The sequence below is a fragment of the Pogona vitticeps genome, chromosome 3 (assembly GCF_051106095.1).
Source record: "Pogona vitticeps strain Pit_001003342236 chromosome 3, PviZW2.1, whole genome shotgun sequence".
Classification (NCBI taxonomy): domain Eukaryota; kingdom Metazoa; phylum Chordata; class Lepidosauria; order Squamata; family Agamidae; genus Pogona; species Pogona vitticeps.
Window position 1 is genome coordinate 237,319,112 of NC_135785.1, and position 20,952 is coordinate 237,340,063.

The window sequence follows — 20,952 nt, forward strand, 5'->3', positions numbered from 1 at the left end:
AGTCAAGGTGATGTTGTAGATCTGAACAGGGCAGTAGGTAGGAGAGAGATGGACTTTATTGTAAAGCCAAATTGGTCAATGTTCAAGACCCAATTGTTGGTGACAATGTGCCAAGTGGTGAGATGCAGTGCTAAAGGAATGTCAGTGTGGGAGTGAGGAGGAAGAGGGATGAAGATGTCTAAGTAGGAGAGAAGTAAAATATGCTGGTTTGACTTTCTCCTGTCTCTTTGATGTGGTGGTAGATCAAAATCTTTGTTTTTATCCAGAATGGCGGTAGTATTGAGATGATAAAGTGGTAGGTGGTCTTTGTCTTTCAGAGTATGGTTTTGGGAACTGGCAAGAAGAGTCTGGGCATTTCCAATAAGAATGAAACTGATGTTGCTGGTAGTAAGGATAGAAGAATCTCAAGCAATACAATCTGCTGGGATATGGCAGAAGAACTCTACTTATACTCTGTCTCAGGAAATCAATTATTCTATCTAGCTCAGGAATAGAGTTGAATTTTCCCAATATCAATAATATACTGAAATATTTTCACCATTGCAATATATTTGTTTAGATATACTATGTGACAATCATTAGGTTGTCACTGCAACAATGAAGCCATGAATTAACATGTGAAGGTACATCAAGTAAACTCTTTGACAGAGTTAGTATATTTCTTACTACTGCGGCTTTTCAAAAATCTACAGTATTTGATTCAGATCTTTCCCAACTCTGCTCCTTAACTACTTTCATCTGGAAGAACTGCAACTTAAAGGAATCTTCCTGTGTGCAAAGCATATGCTTATCATACAGCTATGTTGTATTCTACAGATCCAAGTAATAACAGTTTCATGTAACTACAGTATCTGTATAGGTACATTCTTGATTGAAAGGAGCTGATATCCACAGTAACACTTGTCTGTTGTGATGTAATAGAGAAATGTGGGTAGTGTCCATTATGGTCAAAGTGATGAAAGGCACAAAAGCAAGCCTTGAGTAAAGTGAAGGGTGACAATCAGTTAAAGCCAGTGATTAAAACGTTTTTTTCCATCCATAAACACTGGAATTCATACACAAACAGTTGAACACAGAGACTGACATTCATTCATATTCTGTGTGCATCGGCAACCCATTCTTCTACAGCTGGCTGTCCCTTCTCCTTGCAAGCAGCTTCCAGGTTCAGGACAGGAGAAATAAGACAAGGAGTTCTGCTCTCCGAATAGAAAGTCATGGGACAAATCTAATGCACAAATTTACAGCTCCTCAATGAAACTGAGAAATTAAAGAAAATCACACCCTACACACTGCAGGATATCACAATAGACAACAAACTAGTTTTGCACTATCACTTATTTTGCTTGCCCAAATAACATGTTCAGAACATGCATGCAGAAAAGACACAGAGGAAACAATGAATTCCTGCCTATATGAATATCTCAGAGTTTAAAAATACTCTTAGACAAGTTTATCAGAGACTTGCCTTTATCACTGTTGATCAAGAGGCAGAAGGGCGATTGTCACTCCTCCTGGGAAATGGGAGATTATTGTGGTTTTTCTATGCAGTAGCTATGGGAATGGTACTAGCTAAACAACTTGGCCCCTGGCAATTACAATTTCTTTCTTTTTCTATGTACCTGTGTGAAATTTCAGGGACTGTTAGCCATCTTCAGACACAGAAAAGCAATTACATTTAAATGTAAGTTTGTTTTAAGGAGGCTCCAACACATGATCAATGTGTGAGGAGACGAAGGGCAGCGGAAAACCTAAGCTTGAGGTGAGGTTGTGTTTCATCTGCCTTAATGGATCAGTTTCCACTGTAACAGAGGTTGATCTTCTTAATTCTTATTGACTATCCACCTTTGACAGGACTTAATGACCTAGAAATATAACCAATTGACAAATTCTTTTAAAAACAAAACTAGAACTTTTTAGAAGTCTAGATGAAATCTAGTTTTAAATAAATGACTATAATACATGTGAGTGAGTATAGCATTTCCCTCAACGTACATAGCCTCTTTATACAGGTATAATTTCAACTGTAGTATTGGTCCCAACTAGAGTACAGTAGAGCCAGTGAGACAATTGATGAATGGTAAATCGACTTTTATACAATTCTCATTGATGTAATGGGTCTACCCTAGTTGGGACTGACAAACTAGATTCAGGTTCCAAGTAGCATGATGGATCCTGACACGGCTGTCTCAGTGAAAGGAATAACTTCAATTGAAACCATGTCCTGTCTGACTCCAAGTAGATATTAGATTATTATTAGATTAAAGGAACTACTGAATAAATCAGAAATCATGACAAATAAGCAATCACATTTCCTTCATTAATCAGGTAAAGAAATACCTTCCTAACACAGCCTATGTTCTTACTTAGGTATCTTTTCCATTATTTCCCCTCCTTTATTTTGGGTGAATCTTGCTTCTTAATTACTCTATATAAATTTTTATTTCCATCTCATTTACAGATCATTGTACTCTTGGTCTCCAAGAGATGCAGAAAGTATTACTTGTCCTAGCCTCAACGTCCTCTTTTGTCTTGATTTTTATGCCTTTCTTTTTAATATAAATGGCCAAGAAATTTTTGAAGAGGCTCTCTCATTAGCTTGCCAGCACTTTTAGAGCTTTTATGGTGGACCATGGGATTTCTGTAAAAAATAAAACAAAACTTTTAAATCTAAATTACATTTAACACTACATGTACATGCAAGGCAAGAACAGAGAGCAAAGAAATCATATAACTGCAACACCCTATACAGTTTGATGGGAAGAGAGCTAAAAGCATTACTTAGCTGAGCTGTATAGAGCAAAGACAAAGGAAAGCCATGCATCCTTTCCTAGGGTAAGAGAAAAAGATGGGGAAGAGGTGTGTACACGGTTAGTGACATGTGATCTCTATTATACCCTGGTGTGATCACTATCTCCAGCCCAATTGTTCATTGCACTGGAACTGAATGCTACAATCCAAAATGCACACTTCACGTCACACAAATACTGCAACCAATATAGAGTTTAAAAGATTAAAACACAGTACTTCAGGAATATTGTACTAGATACCTTCCTTATTCTTTAGTATTTTTTTTTTAAAAGGCTTAAATATATTGCTACATCAGGAGAAAAAGACTTGGATATTTTAGATGGGTCAATGGGTGAATTACTTCATTGCCCAACATTATACTTGTATTATTGTTGTTGTCACTTTTCAGTTAATAATAGAATTGCAAAAAGGTAAACACAGCTAGGCAGAGAATCTTCATAATATCATAAGCCTGATCTGTGTGTAACCCAAAACATATTCTTATTTATCAAAAAGCTGTGTTACCAATAGATTGTTACATTGCATGAAAAAGTACACCCCAATAAGTTAGGAGGTTACGTTATTATTACCTTTGTAAAAAGAGTGGGTAAAGCTCTGTTCAGGGATTAACTTGGCAAGAAATCCATGGTTCAAACTTGGGTGTGGGATAGAAGGTATGACCACAACTGTGAAGAAAATCATGGAGTCAATTGTGAGCCAGCTACTTTTCGCCTGTGGCGTGGTCCACTGTAGATCCATGACAGAAGTCCTATCTCACTGAAACATGCAAACATGGCACTAACAACATATTTCTCGGTGAGAAAACAAAAGATAGGAAAACAAAACACCTGCAAATAATCTATAATAGAAACAACATTTACAGGGAAAGACAGATAAACATACATAAGACAGGCATGGCTGGAACAGTTAAGTGAAACCAAGAGTTTCCTACTTCAGCATTATGAAATAATTAACAAAAACACACTAGAATATGAAAACAAAGTAAACAGGTCCAAGATGGAGCTGATTTTTTCAATCAGGTAAGAATCCTAAAAATTAGAACATGCAACTTAGAGGTATTTGTATAAAAATGCTTTAATGCAGAAATGTATTTTACAGATTGAACAATAAACAATAAACTAAGCTATAACAATATATTACATGGTCATGATTTGAAAAGAAGGATATAAAATGAAGCCTAGTCATATAAACAGTGTGGGTCACTAATTATTGTAAAGCAAAATGTGTTCACAATATAAAGCAAGCAGCATGAAATATCAATAGATCAAAAATGCATGATCGGAACCAGACAAATATAAGATGCTATCTCTGTTTCTCAACATGCACTGATTTAACACTGCTGCCTAAACAATTTTAATTTGGATGATGGAAGCATGTGGATACATTTGTTCAAGCTGTCGAGCAATCCAGAAGAACTTTAGAAAGATGACTCTCAAATGAATATGACAAACTGCAAAAATGGTCTCAAGGCAGAATCCAGCAGTGTATTTCTGCTGCGTTCCTCTGCTTCTGCCTGTACCCTCCCTTCCTCCTGCACTCCCCATGTACTCTAAATCCCTGCTCCAGAGGTTTTCCCAGATCCCTAGAAGAGAGGAGGATTTTTTTGTATCACAGGAGGCTGGAGAAGAAGAAAGGCAGGAAAATCTCTATTATGATAATAATGGGTGTTGCAGTATATCACTGGATTTTGGCCTTAACTCAAAACCCCTCACAGTAATCCAAGGAGCTGGAGCACTCATTTTGATTGGGCAAACTGATATCCACATTATCCCTTTCTTGAAAAGACAACCTCTCATGCACTAAATTGTTGCTCATGTTGTTTGCATGTTGTAATTAAACAAATAACGAATTTAGCACATTCAATGAACTAACAATCTAAGTAAGCACAAAAGCTAACCAAATATATTAGATGTTTATAGGCTGTGTACTCTATCTGAAAAGCAAAACTGAATTCAAAAGATCCAAATAGCTTTTCCAATGAACGGCCTAGTATACTACTGTTTTTTATCATGCATAGAAGGGAATTGCAGAAGTGGCTGTAATTACATAAGGACGTACCAGTCAGATGTCTGGCCACTCCCTCCTGTACATGGCAAAAAGCAATAGGATAGTGATCTAAATATTTGCCTTACTATAAAAAAAATTTTAGAATTTTTTTGGATATATAAACTTTTCCCCATTGCATTAGTTCTCCTAAGAATTCACTGTCTTACAAGATTTGCACTCTGATGAGGTATCCCTGTTGAAATAATGAAAAACTGAAATAATGAATGCAGAAAATAAATGAAAAGAAAAAGCAGTGTACCTTTTATATGTACCTAGAAGTGTTATATATTCTTAATCAAAACAATATATATATATATTTAAAAACATTAGAACAGAGTCAGACCTCTTTATAGTCAGTCAGTCCTCAGATCGCTTGGACTCTTTTTTTTAAATAAGAGGCAGACAACCATACAAGAGCTCTTTCATTTCCCTGTAAGTTTTTTTTAAGTTGACACTTCAATTTTTACAATAAGAAAAATTGTGAATGTTTGCAATCAAATTATGGCCATCCATTCTAAAATGCTTGAAATATATAGGAAACATTCTAATTACGCTGTTTTATAATGAAAACTGTATTACAGTCTAAAGTCTCCCAAACTATGGGTTCGGCAAAAAGATTCACAGGTGCGAATTCATACACAACCTTAAGATGAGGCATCCTGACATGGTACATGTAAAAATTAAGACCTTGTAGGGTAACCCATGGCAGACCTGTGAATCGGTTAAAGCTGCTTAACGATCTTGAGAAATAGGAAGCTTTCCCTTTAAATCTTAATTGCCACTCACCTTTGGAGAGGGGGAGGGGGAGTTTTGCATTTCTTTTTAATGCTTACTGACTGACACACTGGGTAAATGATGTTTTGACAGGGCTTTAAAAAAATCCTTTCAAAGCACTGCTGATAATTAGCAACAATTAAAAAGAAATGAAAAATTTCTCCCCTTTTCTCCAAAGGACAGACAAGTGGGAGTTTCCAATTGAGAGGCTTTTTCAAAACGACAGCCAATCAGCCACTTTACTTCAATCCCAGCAATCAAACATGCTGGAATAAAACTAAAATGGAGTGATCCTACTTGAACCTAAAAAGCAGTAGGTCCTGAAAGAAAGCCAAAAAGGTGTAGGTACGAAAGACCTGAGGTCAGGCTGGTTTGCACTGGCACTTTTGTCATTTGATTGCCTGCAAAATGAGTGAACTAGCTTTTCCTAAAGTAGACCAAACAGGCTTGTGTAATCAGGCACCAAGTTAGCATTCACAAAAACTGATTCAACAGATCTAGTAAACTAGAGTAATGAAACAAAATAGTTTATTTACAGATTTCCCTGGTTGTAGTGTTAGATTAGATCTTTGATACTGCCAATACCTTTCTACAAATCTTATATACTTCTGAACACTAAAATTACTCCCAGCACTAGGGTCATTTTTAAACATTTCTCAGAATCTTCCAGTTTAAAAAAGAAACTTGTAGTCTCAGCTAAATCTGCAAGATTCTAATGAGAGTCTTTAGATGAACAGGATTGGACAAATAATCAAACACTGCACAGTATCTATAAGGCATCAACACTATTTCTGTATCCTTCAGTTCATATGTGGTGTTATTGAAGTACCTTGTACCTTATGCTGGGAATGCTGGATGCAACCCAGTACTTGTGCATATTTGTGGATAATTGGTTGAACTGGGTAATGTCCCACTTTATATATTGCCCAAACAGGTGAGAATAGGGTCATTTTCATTGCTCAGATCATGCCTTGAGTATTTCTTTCTACTGCTACAGTACAAAAACCATGATTGGTGAAAAGAATTAACGTGCTCTATTGCATCTATACTAAGTTTCACAACAACTTTTAGTGCACCCCGAACCAGGCCAGATACTTTTGTGTCTTGCCCAGTATTGACTACTCCAATGGGCAGACATTCCCCAAGGTTTCAGGCAAATGTCTGTTGCATGATTCCTTCCTCACCCTTTTCAAAGTGGCTTTCTGTATTTTAAACATGATCTACTACTGCTTTTAGGTGCAAACGTACTAGCTTGACACAAAATGATTGAGGCACCAATGAAAATCACCCTGCTTGTCAGCTGAATTCAAATTACATGAGCTAAATGAAAAATAAAATCGAATGTATATGCTGAAAGAGGAGAAGGAGGAGGAACAGAAGAAAGGAATGTGATTATTCTTTCCCAGTGGAGAAGAGCTGCTAGCTACATATAGTAGAGGAAGGCACTATATATCTGTAGCCAAAACACTTTTGACATCCTGCATGTTAGACACAGATAAAACCACCTTATACTAGCAATGAAAATGAACAGAAAAAAAATTCAAAGCAACATAAATTAAATCAGAACTTCATTAAAAGTAACAGATATCAATTAAGCTTTTAGTTTGTTTCTGTATCCAACTAATAATCATGCAAATTGATAAAAACAAAAACTGAAAAAAAGATGTACCTGTACTTGTTGGTGAATTTATTTCTTGCCTGATATTTCTACCTGCCTGGCTTGCGGACCTTGCAGTTTCTCGTTGCGGTTCAAGTATATCCCGATACTTGGAGACCATTAATACAGAAATGAAGTAAACCACAGCCAAAGCTAAAAACTGTGCCTGTTTGCTATCATCCTGCAGAAGAAACAATTGAATACAATTAAAACACATACTAAGAAATTTACTTAACGTTTTTGTCATTTCTAATCTGGATGTAGCCAAGGCATTTATAATTCACAAGATCAGCTTCATGCTGCAAAGAGTGTAACTTTTACTAGCTGAAGCTATGGGAAAGCAGTCCTAGCCTTAGTCACTACCTGGGCATTCAAGAGCAAGGCTGGCTCCAGAATCTGCTCTCTGCATCAGAATTATCAACAGGCATACGGGCCATGTCAGAATGAGTCATATAGCCACTCACAGTCCAAGCTTTTACTGAACAACAGTACATGTGCCATTATGGACTGAGTCTCATGTTATTCACTACCATTGGTCATAGGATTCTTCACCACAACCGGCATCATCATAATCTCTCAAATCAGAATATACCCATAGTTAGCCTAATCTTCTTCCTAATCACCTAACTTTATCTGGGTCTGAAAGGAGAGAGAAAAAGGAAAAACGAAAACGAAAAACAAAGAACTGCTACTCTTATAGTGAAGAGATGGCATTTGTGTCAACCACTCAGGTCATTTTCTTATTTTAGAGCTTGACCAGGACTGCAACACATTGACCAGTCACAGAAGCAGAAGCATTCCTAGAGCACCCTGGAACCCATCTACATCCATCAGTCTCCTGTGCTGAATTCCTTTATTGCACCTAATTTCTTGCAGATGTTAGAGGAGTCCCACTAAGTTATTAAAGTATGGTCTCTCTATGGCAAGGGAAAAATTGCTGATTTCCTAAGATCCCCATTCCTTTGCCCAGGAAAAAACAAACCAAGAGGTATTCAACAGAGATACATCTGTGGTTGTCATGCAGAGCATGGAATCCTAAACTTTGACAGATTGATGAGCTCAGCATGAATGTTAAAATCCTCAAAGGTAATAATCTGGAATGAAATCAACACCCTCACTTCGGGTACTTTGGAGAGCAGAGTGCACCATATACTGGCACAGAATGCCAGTATTTTTTCTGTGACTTGGAAACAGGTGCACAAAGCTTTCATTGCTTTTTGTATTAGACTGCAATGTCATGATGATATTAATAGCAAGACCACAATGGACAGTTGTAGTAGCTGACTGAATTTGAGGGGCTTGGTATAAAGCTTCATACGTGCCCATGTCTCACAGAGTACGATCTTTCCATCGGGTTTGTCTTCTAGGAGCTACTTCAGGATTTGCATCATCCCTTTATTGGTTTTGTAGCAACAAACAGGTAGAAAGGCTGCAATTTCTGGTCAGATTAAGATCAGACAGCTGTTCTTTAAATTTTAATATATTGAAGATGATATTCTATAACTTCCAGGCCAATCAGAGACTATTACAGAACACAATCTGCTCATCTGTTAGGGTTTGGATATTATGCCTAGAATAATCTTGCTACTCCAGCATCCAATCGACATCTCATTGTACTTAGATAAGCTGGTATACAGCATTGCTTTTCTTGCTGCACATCACCTGGGCATGGGAAAAGATTTGTTTCGGGTTCTGCAATTCTATAATTTCTGAACAGAAAGGGTTTTTTTCCTGTCTTGCTTCCACATTCCTTTTTGATTTATTTTGATTAAACATCAACACAATAACATATACACCATTGTTGATAATGCATGCACATGTGTATATACTGTATTTTTTAGGTTTGCATTTTCCACATATTTTGTGAAGAACTGCATCACATGATTTGAGTGAAGGTAGACAATATTTCCATGTTTTATTAGTGCGAGATAAGTGTATTAAGTTATTTAATTTTTATTGTGAACAAAATAATTCCCCCCACTCCCTACCAGTACTGTTATGATCATACTGAAGCTCATAATGATTTCATGAACCAATATAAATACAAAAGAAAAAGTATCCTGGTTTTTAGTTAGCTAAACTCACAGAATTCTCATTGCCAAAAAGGAAAAAACAATAATCAACTAATGTTAAGTATCCATATCACCTGAAGAAAGATTTAAAATCAGAACAAACAGGCATTTGTGACTGAAAGTAAGTGGAAGACTCTTTAGTTGTACATTTAATATTTTAGATTATTCTTAAATGCAAGGAGTTGAACCCAGGCTTTGTCATACCTGGTACATTCTCACTGAAATTAATGGGACAAAATAATAATCGTTAAATTAAATGCCACTGATTTCTGTATGGATATTTCAGGTAAAACTAAGGCTGGATCTAACCCACCAAGCTTAAAAGAAAGATGGCCAATCTGAAATTGAATAAATAAAAAATGGCAATTCTACACCTGTTTCTAATGGAGGTTTTGGTTTAGGACTGAGTAAAAATCCTACTCCATTCAGGGGGAATAAAGTTGAGAAAGCCATTTGTCATTTTCATAGAATAATGTAATTAGAAGAGGCCTATAAAGCCGTTGAGTCCAATCCCCTGCTCAATGCAGGAATCTGGTTCATATACACCTAACAGACAGTTGTCTAGCTTTCTCTTAAATACCTCCAGTGCTGGTAAGCACATCACGTCCCAAGGTAATTGGTTCCACTGTCACACTGCTTTAATAGTGAGGAAGTTTTTTCTGATATTCAGCCAAAATCTTTTAAGTAGGAAAAACTATGTCAAAAGATTAAGTAGACTTTGCAGTCAGCTGTTACAGTTTCCTTTCCATTTCCCCACCGTCACCCCTTAAAAGTGGCAATGCAAGTCACCAGGCAACCATGAACTCACAAAAAGTGCCTCTTCAAAGTCAGGTCTTGATGTGTTATTTAACCACCAGGCAGCAGCAATAAACAGACAGGGAAAAACCTGTAACCAGTGCAGCGGTAGGACTGCCCCCCCCCCAATCTTTCAAAAAACTTGTTCCTCCCAAATCTCATTTCAAAAAACTTTTCCTAAACCTTACTTTTAAACTTTCAGTTAGTTCCACAGTGTAGTTTAATGACTCAAAGTGGTATTGCATACAGTGCTATTTTCATATAACACAGAAAGTTAATGACTAGCAGCCCTTAAGAATTCCAAAACAAACTCCTCATACATCCTCTCTGCATACAATTCGTGACCTCGCTAACTTTGTTCAAGGACTCTGAATTTCAAGAAAGCTGATGAAGATAACATATTAGCCAGTATGAAATATATGTGAGATTCAGTACCATTAACTAGTATGAAATAATTACATGAAGCAAATATGTTCTAATATAATGTGTGCGCGCATAATTCCCTGTGTCCCTCTGTTTATTTCCATGCACACACAGCACAGAAGGTATTAGAAAAAAGCTGCTCTGCCGTTGTACTCACCACATCACGAAATACAACTGCTCGCAGACGATTAATATCAACATCTTGAAGAAGCCGGTCAGGATCTTTAATAGGGGAGAGGTTACCAGGAACATTTTCCAGTGGAGACTAAAAATAAAATAGTTACACAGATTCAGAAAGCACCATAACCTGTGAAGCCCTTTAAGACAAACAACCAAACATTTTGCATCTCAGTTGTTTCTAATATGATATATAAAAGCTATACATAACATGGCCCTGTAAGTTAATTAGCAGGAGTATGTTTCCATATTTTCCTACACTGCACCAATGTTTTTTTCATATTGCAAGTAGTTTGAAAAGTGATTGATAAACTGCCATGAAACACATAAATAGATTATAAACATCTAAAAATGTTCCAGTGCCTGGCATACATGCCAGATTTGCTTATTAAAGTTCAATATTAGCACCACTACCTTGTTTTGTACAAGGTTTCCAAAATGAGGTTTCTCTGCAGCTGTTTAAGCAAACATTACCTATACTGGTAGCTCCTTCAATACAATTGACTAGAAAGAACAATGATGTTCACAGTTTTAAAAAATAATTTCTAGCTGTTATGTGCCATCATGTTGCCTCCAACTCATCATGATTCTATGAATGTGTATTCTTCAAAATATCCTGTACACAAGAGCCCTGCTTAGCTCTTGTAAACATAATTATTGTATTTTTCAGAGAACCCTGCCTTCTTATGATGTGTCCAAAGTATGACAGTCTCAGTTTCATCCTTTTTACTTCCAGAGTAGTTCAGGCTTGATTTGCTTTAAGACCCACTTGTTTTATCTTTCTGGCAAACCAGAATATCAGCAAAGATCTCTTCCAGCACCATATTTCAAGTGAATCGCTTCTTTCCTCGTCAACTTTCTTTACTGTCCCAATTTCACACCCACAATACAATAGTGTGGATGGTCTCCAGGGACACATTCTTATGCTTGATGATGTTTTCTAATTCTTTCATTGCTGCCTTTTTGAGTCTCAGTCATCTTCTGATTTCTTGGCTGTAATCTTCATTTGAATTGATGATTGAATCAAGTTATATGAAATCTTTAACAATTCTAATTTCTTCATTATCAACATTAAAGATGTGTAGTTCTTCTGTAGTCACAAATTTTTTTAATTTTTTTTGAAATTTTCTTCTTTCACTTTCACTAAAAGTCATTTCAAGTCATTGCTGCTTCCTGCCAGTAAGACGGCATCATTTGCATATCTTAATTTATTGATGCTTCTTCCACCAATTTTCACTCCTCCTTCATCTGAATCTAGTACCACTTTCTGTATGATACATTCTGCATACAGATAGAACAGATGGGAAGAAAATAAGGCACCCTTTTCTGACACCTTTGCCTATAGGAAACCATTCTGTCTCTTCATCTTCTGTCCTAACAGTAGCTTCTTGTCCATAATATTGATTACTCATCAGAGCAATCAAGTGTTGAGGCAAACCCATTTCTTTCAGAACAACCCGTAGCTTCTCATGATCCACACAATCAGAGGCTTTAACGTAATCTATAAAATAAACTGATCTTCTGAAATTCATTGGTGTGTTCTAGTAGCCACCAAATATTTGCAATATGATCTCAAGTTCCTCTTCCTTTTTGGAATCCAGCTTGAACATTCCTTTGCTTGCATAGGAAATTAGAGGAATGGTCCTATAGTTACTGCACTCCTTGGCATCTCTAGTTCTTCATCTCTAGAATGTATATTGAAAGTTGCCAGTCTGCCGGCCGTTGTTTTGTTTTTCATATTTGTTGGCACATTTTTATAGGACTTTGGAAAAATTTCTGCTATATCCTGCCTCAGGTTAGAGCCACTCTATTTATTCTGTTTGTTGTTCCCAGAGTAAAATTCTTTGTAGAGGTCTCATTCCAGTTCTCTTTAGTTCACTGACATCAAGCACTGCAATGCTTAAACCTTCCATGTCCTGCCTTAAGATTTCCAGTTTACCTTGATTTACGCTTTTCAACTTCCATTTTTAACTGTATGTGTTGTTCAGCACTGGACTTTCCTTTCACTTTTCTGCATGTCGGCCACTACTGTATAAGTCTTTAGGCTTTCACCTTGTTAGCAGCAGCGGTATTTATATTTGACCCTTGCTCTTCCCCAATAGCTGACTGGGTGTTTCTGACCTAGGAGTTTCATCTTTTAGCACTACAGTGGTGCCTCACATAGCGACTGCTCCGTTTTATGATGAAATCGCTTTGCGATGGCCCCTATGGGGAAAATTTGCTTTGTGATGATCATGGGGAAGCGCTTCCCCGCGATCATCGCAAACCCCCGCCGATCAGATGTGCTTCGTCTCTCTCTCTCTCTCCCCACCCCTCGCAGCACAGCTGATCGGCGGGGAAGGCATCATCGCAAACCCCACCGATCAGCTGTGCTTTGGCTCTCACTCTCTCTCCCCTCGCAGCTTTCTTGGCCAGGGTGGCGGCGGCGGTGCCACAGTCTCCCTGCCGAGGCTGGAGCTGCGAGGGGTGGAGAGAGAGAGCAGAAGCACAGCTGATAGGCGGGGCCTTTGGGATGATCACGGGGAAGAGCTCCCCCACGATCATCCCACAGACCCCATTTTCGCACAGCTAATCGGCGGGGCCTTTGGGATGATTGCGGGGAAGCGCTCCCCCGCGATCATCCCAAAGACCCCATTTTCGCACAGCTGATTGGCGGTTCCAAAACGGCCACCCGCTGTGTTGCCTCGCTTTAGAGGCACCGAAAATGGCCGCCCCTATGGAGGATTTTCGCATAAGGTGAGTTTTTAAGCCCATAGCGTTTTAATGCGGTTCTATGGGCTTTTTAAAATCGCTTAGCGACGTTTTTTTTCCTACACGGATTAACGTCGCTAAACAAGGCACCACTGTATCTTGTTTCATTTTTGACTGTCTCATCATAGGCTTTTCATGATGAAAGTACAGTAGTGATTTGCCTTTGCCTTCTGCACAGTACTAACAAAAAGTTAGTGTCACTGCTGTTGTCTATGAAAGATCCTCTACCAGCATCACCTTCAGCTACTGTAATTCCCAGCAGCTACCTCCAGAAGTTTCTCTGCCCCATTACAATTGAAACTATTAATTACTCGTCAGTTACTCCTGAAGATGTGGATGTATCTTAGTATGGTGCCTCAGCTGTGACCCTGCTAGGAGTTCAGGCTCATAATGGAGTCTAGCATTACTCTTAGCTTTTCTTATGTACTCAAACCCCTCACTATGTTAAGATGTGCATCCAAGAAGGGGAAATCATATAATATCAGATATTTCTCTGGCACTTTATATCCTTCCCAGGTTATGTCTTTAAGAAGAAGAAATGTGATTAACAATTGGTTCGTGCAGGTGGAGTTAGTCACTGCCTAGGTGACAAGATGGCCACAGCCGTGTGGAATTAACTACCATGAGGTGAACCACTAATTTGATTGGTTGGAGGTAGTATAAATTAAGAGGCTGGTTAGTGTGCCCTTCACAGTTACAGTTCTATTTTGACTGCCATGCTTATGTTCTGTCCATTTGACTGCTGAATGCCTATGTTTACGTTCCTGTGAGCACTGTGTAAATATATACAGCAAGTAAATATTCTCTGCACTTATTCCTGGTGTCTTCCTGTGTTGCCTTACTATGCTGGAGCTCCTGGTCCAAACCTTTGTAAGGAGAAAATCTTCTGCTGTGGTTTTTAAATGCTAACACCACAGACTCTAAGAAAACTATTGCAAGGCTCATATAGGCCAATATAATGAAGATAAAGATGCAATGCAGTACAACATGATCCTCATATCCACAGGGGATTGGTTCCAAGCCTCTCCCATAGTTCAATAGTGAGCAGCCCCATTCCCCCACCATTGTTGCCATCCTCATGAGAGGTGGCCCAAACCAGACCCACACCCCTCCACCTACCTCTCGCAGCAAACAAAGGGGCCAAGCCCTCTAGGGTTGGGATGGGAAAGGGCCAGAGACACCCTTTCTGATTCTGCTTCCCTGTAAAGTGCTGCAGCTTACAGGTGACCCCAAGGCAGTGGCGGCGGCTAAGGGATCCCACTCGTCTGCCTACCCAAGACTGAAGGCGCAGGTGAGTGGACTGGAAGTGGAACCTGCAGAGAAGGATGATCCGCGTGCAAAGGAAGGGCATCCCACACCCAGGATCAGGGAGGAAAGGCTAGGGCAGGGCCAGAGGTCACTGCCCTCATAAGAGGGGACCTGGGCCAGCACCACACCCCTCTAGCTACCTCCTGCAGCAGGTGAGCTGAGCCACCAGGATTAGGGAGGAAAGGAAGTTGAAAAAGTTTGGGAACCACTGTGGTAAAAGAAAGAAAAAATCCATAACAAAACAAGAATTCATACGCTGTCTTTGGCTCCCTCTAGTGGCCAGTTCTGGTAAAACAACTGAAATGTGTTTTTTAATTTTTTTTATTTCTTTTATCATTTTAAATACAGTACAGTATTTTTCAGACTGTAGATAAGTGAATCAGCTGATATTGATCCAGCAAATACAGGGGTCCTACTGCAGTATAAATATTAAATGGCAAAGGAATAAATGGAACCTCTTCTTAATGAAGCCAGAATATTCATTCTACCTTCTGACCACCAGGAAGTTGTGATTACTGCTCTCTAGATTCATATAAAAAAAAACTATTTTATCACTAAAGTAATAAATGGCACCATCAGTTTAAAATACTGAATTATATATTTATTTCCCATTCATTTCTTCCAAACAATTGTATTCTATATATTAAGAATAATACTTTACCTTGGCAGTAGTGGTTGCGCTTATACCTTGAAGAGTCTCCTGAGTTTTACTGCTAATTAATGAAGATTTGTTTACTCTTTCTCTTTGCCTTTGTCTGCATTCTAAACAGTTTCTCACAGCAACACAGCAGACTAAAAAAAAAGTTTAAGAAATCATGTAGTATTGGAAACCTTAATAAAATGATAAAAGTCACAATGTAATAATACTGGCTGAAATCCTGTTGGTGAACATAGTGAGTCACACTAGAGCAGGTCTAATGAATCAGTGGGAGGTTTGGTGATTCAACTCCTCTATAGGTTTCATTGATTCAAATAGCCTACTCTAGTTGTGACTTACTACACTAAGCAACAAAGTAAGTCTCAACTAGAGTAGGCCTATCTGAAACAATGAAATTTACAGAGGAGTTGACTCACCAAATCCCCACTGATTTAGTGGGCCTACTCTAGTGAAATTTACTCCACTTCGCAAAAGGATTTCACTTACTATACAGTGGAGTCTCGACCTACGAATGGCCCCACTTACAGACTTTTCGATGTAAGTAGAGCTCCATCCGCAAAATTTTGGATCAACTTGTGGCTGGAGATTCAACATACGGACCGAAAAAGGCAGGGAAAAAGGGCAGGAAATTCAAACCATTGGTGGCGAAGAGGCTGCTTCTTTAGCTCTTTCGCCCCAACAGTTTGGAAAAGGGATCGTTGCTCAATTCTATGAATACTGTTTATTACTTGAGCTAAATGCAGTGTTATTCAAAACATACATGGTGATGAAAATGGAATAATTATACAGTGCAGGTAGGCATATGTTCAACATCTGATTGCTAACTATCATGAAAATATTAATGATGGGATAAAAGAGAATATCTACATAGCCTCAGCTGTTACCAGCTAGTTTTGTGAGACCTCAACTTACTAGCAAAAATTACTTTCCCAAAAGGTAAAGGTCTCAACAAAAGCAAAGCACTAAAGATAGAAGCCGAAGGGCACCATTTCTTCTCCATGAGAATATGACTTTATTGTCTTTATAACCCAAAAATTGAACAGATCTGTATACCTACACTCACAACCTCACTATGTTAATGGTAAACATGACAAAGTTATTCTATCAGATTTAAAACCAGGTCATTTCCACATTTAGCCCACCCACCCGTGTAGCCTCATTTCATTGATCTGTAAGTAATTATTTAATGCACTGAGCTGTTCTATGCAAACTTACCAAGCCTTAGGCACTGTCGCATTAAGCCTCCAGAAGACATGTTTTTTTCCGCTTCAATTTCACTAAAATTTAATGAGCTGGCAAATACTAGTACATCAACCATAGCCATCAGACGGCTGAGGAACGTCACTGCTGTCTCTGCTGACATACCCTGAGTTACTTCAATATTCTCCAATTCAGTCTTGAAAAGAAAGTCATTACATTAGAATTCATATGAATTAGAAATTTAAATGCATGAAATGTACATAAATTTCCTCTATACAAGGCTCAGGCCTTGCAAACTAAAGGCTTTCCTGAGTGAATCCAATTCAGGTGGCATCTTTCTTTTTTTCTACTACTTTTTCTATCATTATTGTTTTTGCCAGCAAATCTTTTTTTGTTATATGCCCAAGGTACAATAGACTTGTTTTAGTCATTTTAGCTTCAACTTCACTTGATCTAGAATCCACTTAGTTGTCTTTCTGCCAATTCATGGTATCCATAAAGCTCTTCTCTAATGTCACAATTCAAAAGTATCAAGTTTTTTTTCCTTGCCATCTTTCTTGACTACCTTTCTTCTATATCTGTCACACATATACATAAAACTCAGGCACATCAAAGTAAGAATGATTTTGCTCTTAGTCTCCAGCTACACACCCCTAGTCTTAAGGAATTCTTCTAGTTCCTCAGTACCTACCCTTCCACCTTTCAGTCTTCTGATTTCTCCACTGCACTCTACCTCTACAATGATTGAAGAAAGATAAGAGAAAATCCTTCACTTTTTTCCTACTTCTTCATCAACACTGAAGTTATAAAATTCTTCCAATTTAACATTCAGCTGAAACTCTGCTTTAGAAATTTCATCTTTAACCATCTGCAGTAGTTACATAAGTAACTGTTGCTTTCTGCTAGTAATACTGTGTCATCTGTATATCTTAATTTATTAAGAAAGAGTACTGTGGCACCTTTAATACTGCTAAATACCAGAGAACTCAGTCTCTTCTTGCAGTAAGATCACTAAAGTAGACCCAGCAGAAAAGCAGATCTTTCGTAAGTCAATACCTCCATAGGTTCCATTGATTCAAATGGGCCTTCTCTATTTGCCACTTGCTATGGCAAGTTAGTTGCAATTATAGTAAGCCCGTTTAAATCTATGGGATTTATGGAGAAGTTGATTCACTAATCTACACTGATACAATGTGCCTAATATAGTACAATTTATTGTTAAACAACTGGATTTCAGCCTGTTTTTGTAGCAACAGACTAACATAACCATCTTTTTGATTTTTTTCTTAATTTATTGATTTTTCCCCATTAACTTTCCTCTCCTTTGTCTGAAATCTAATACAGTTTCTCATACAAAATACAGATTGTACAAGTAGGAAGATAAAATATATCCCTGTTTGACATCTTTGCCAGTGAACAACCATTCTGTTTCTCCATATTCTGTCCTAACAGTAGACTCTTCTCCAGAATGTAGGTTATGCATTAAGACAATCAAATGTTGTGGCACACCCAGCTTTTTAAGAATAATCATAACTTTTTAAAAATCCACACCACAAAAAACTTTACTATAATCTATAAACCTCAAACTAATTTTCTTCTGAAACTCTTTGTACCTGCCCATCCTCAATGTACTGTAAATGTGATCTCCAGTGACTCCTTATTTTCTGAATCCAGTTCAAATGCCAGGCATTTCTTGCTTCATAAATGGTAAAAATCTTTGCTGAAAATTACGAGCATCACATTGCTTGCATGAGAAATTCATGCCAATAAAATTATTTCAACATCTGATGTCTCCTTTATTTAAGACTGGAATGTATACAGAACTTTCCTTTCTGAAATTAGTTGTTCTTGATTAAAGTATTCTTCTGAAATTTGCCCTCTTTGTGTCTCTTCTGTAGAACCTGTTTCCATCTTTATTTTATCCTGACTGGATAATATTTCTCTGTTGATTTCTCAGCACCCAAACCTAAATTTAAATTGCCTTTTTTCTTCTTGGATCCTATGGAAGAAATTTTGATTTTTGTCTATTTAGTAGCACTAGTAAACTGCATTTAGCATTCTGATTCTATTTCTGGTCTCTTTTATTCTGGCTCTTTAGTATCAATATCATCATGCATCCACTGAAAATCTTATTTTATCTATATAAAAATTATTTTTCATTCTACCATGACTCAGTCCACATTCTTCTGGTTCCCAATCAATTGGATTTAATAATGCAAATATATTTTTCATATGGTCTTCACATTTTTCAGAAATACTATTCAAACAATATTTTGGCATTTTGTTTGTTTTATTGCTCTTCTTCAGCTTAATTCTTATTTTCACATAAACATTCATGTATCACAGTCTGTTCCTTGTTTTGTTTAGGCAGAAAGAATAGAGCTTCTCCAATTTCTGCTTCCAATTAAATAACCTATTTGATTTTTATATTAGCTATCTGATGACGTCCATATCTACAATCATCTGTTAGCATGTATAGTATTTGCAATGAACAAACAATTGCTTTCAAATAATGCAGTTAGTTGCTATCTTGCATCATTTCTGACTCTAGGCAAAAGTCTCCAATAGTATTTGGTTCTTTTTATTAAAATTCTTATCCAGTCACCTATGATTATCTGCACTTTCTGTTTTGTTCTGTGTTAAGTTTCTTAATTAATACTTGCATAAAAGCTTTTATTTCTTAACATTTGTACCTGGAGCAGAGACTTGAATGATTATTATGTTGATAGGTTTACCATAAATTCTGAATTATCCAGGCAGATTTCTTATTATATTTGGCAACTGCCTGTGCTACATCCCACCTCAGTATTAGAGCCAGACCTTTTGAGTTGGTTGTTTCCAAAGAAAACACTTTCTAATTATCTGATTAGAAGTACTGTATTCCAGTCCACTTTATATCATTCATACCAAATTATACAATGTTTAAATGTTCCACTTCTTATCTTAAAATTGAGTTTGCCTTGATTCATATTTCTCCCATATTATGTTCAAATTATATGTCTTTTACAGATCAGATTTTTCTTTTGCCTCTGTGCTCATTAACAACCAGAAAGCCTTTTGGCTTTAATCCACTTGTTTCATCAATGACAGTGCTATTCATACTTATACAGTGGTGCCTCGCTTAGCGATGTTAATGCGTGCATAAAAAATCGCTGCTAAGCGATAATATCGCTAAGCGAAATTAAAAAACCTATAGAAACGCATTGAAACCCCTTCAATGCATTCCTATGGGCTTAAAACTCACCTTAAAGCAAAGATCCTCCATAGCGCCGCCATTTTCGGCACCTCTAAAGCAAGGAATCCATCCCTAAATACAGCGGGTGGCCATTTTGTTTACCCGGTGGCCATATTGAAACCACCGATCAGCTGGCCAAAAATGGGCGCTTTGCAATGATCGCTTCCCTGCGATCATTGCAAAGCGAAAATAACTCATAGGGACCATCGCAAAGCGATCGCTTTTGTGATTGCAAAAAGTCCATCGCAAAGCAATTTCTTTGCTAAGCGGAGCGATCGCTATGCGAGGCACTACTGTATTTTGCTCTTCTCCAGTAGCTGATTAAACATCTTCCTACCAAAGAGTCCCATCTTCTAGCATTATCTCTTGTTTCCTTTAGAGTGTCTCCATCATCTTTTTGGTGGTATAAATATTGAGTTGTTCACCACTGTCTTCTTCACAATACTAAAAAGAGCTACCTTGTGTGCCACCACTGTTATCCATAAAAGATCCTCTACAGGATCAACGTCTACTGTTGCTGCTGTCCATTAGCTGCCTTTTAAGAATTTCTCTCCCATCATCACTATTTGAACCATTGGTTCTTTTCTCTAAGGCAGCTATTAATTCCTAAATTGGATGGGCATATCTTGGTATGAATGAAGCATCTTGGTTTTTGTTTTTACCATTCTGCCTTGTGTGACACTGCTAGAAATCTAGACTGTGTACACATCAGCTACTCGCAGACATATGAAATTCTGAAAAAGCTGTAATATGTTTCTGTATAATTGGGGAACTAAGAGCAAAATATTTTAAAACTTTTCATGTTCTACGGTACACAGACTCAAAGCACAATTTACTTTATTCACTAAGTACTGGAAGAAACAAAAAGATGACTATTTTTCCTGTGGCAAGATCCTGGCAAAGCCACAACTGATTATACAGTGCATCATTCAGACTCATGCAATGATTTTTCCAATGGATCTATGACATCATGCATAGATGGAATTGCAATATAACCATCCAGTACTACAATTTTCCAAGGAGAATTATTTGAATGAATCCTGCTTCA

The 20,952-nt window shown here is 37.6% G+C and overlaps 1 protein-coding gene across 5 annotated transcripts in view; it reads right to left on the minus strand.

The window, feature by feature from the left end:
- NBEA (neurobeachin) overlaps window positions 1-20,952 on the minus strand; it is a 470,696-nt gene that overhangs the window by 329,761 nt on the left and 119,983 nt on the right. For 4 of the 5 annotated variants that reach the window (XM_072993780.2, XM_072993779.2, XM_072993778.2 and 1 more), the window contains exons 25-29: window positions 16,685-16,865; window positions 15,473-15,603; window positions 10,733-10,840; window positions 7,298-7,466; window positions 3,378-3,473 (exon numbers count right to left, since the gene is read on the minus strand). In XM_072993780.2, coding sequence (XP_072849881.2) covers window positions 3,378-3,473; window positions 7,298-7,466; window positions 10,733-10,840; window positions 15,473-15,603; window positions 16,685-16,865 — 685 coding nt within the window. The remainder of the gene's footprint in view (window positions 1-3,377; window positions 3,474-7,297; window positions 7,467-10,732; window positions 10,841-15,472; window positions 15,604-16,684; window positions 16,866-20,952) is intronic. The other variant, XM_072993781.2, reaches the window with a different exon arrangement.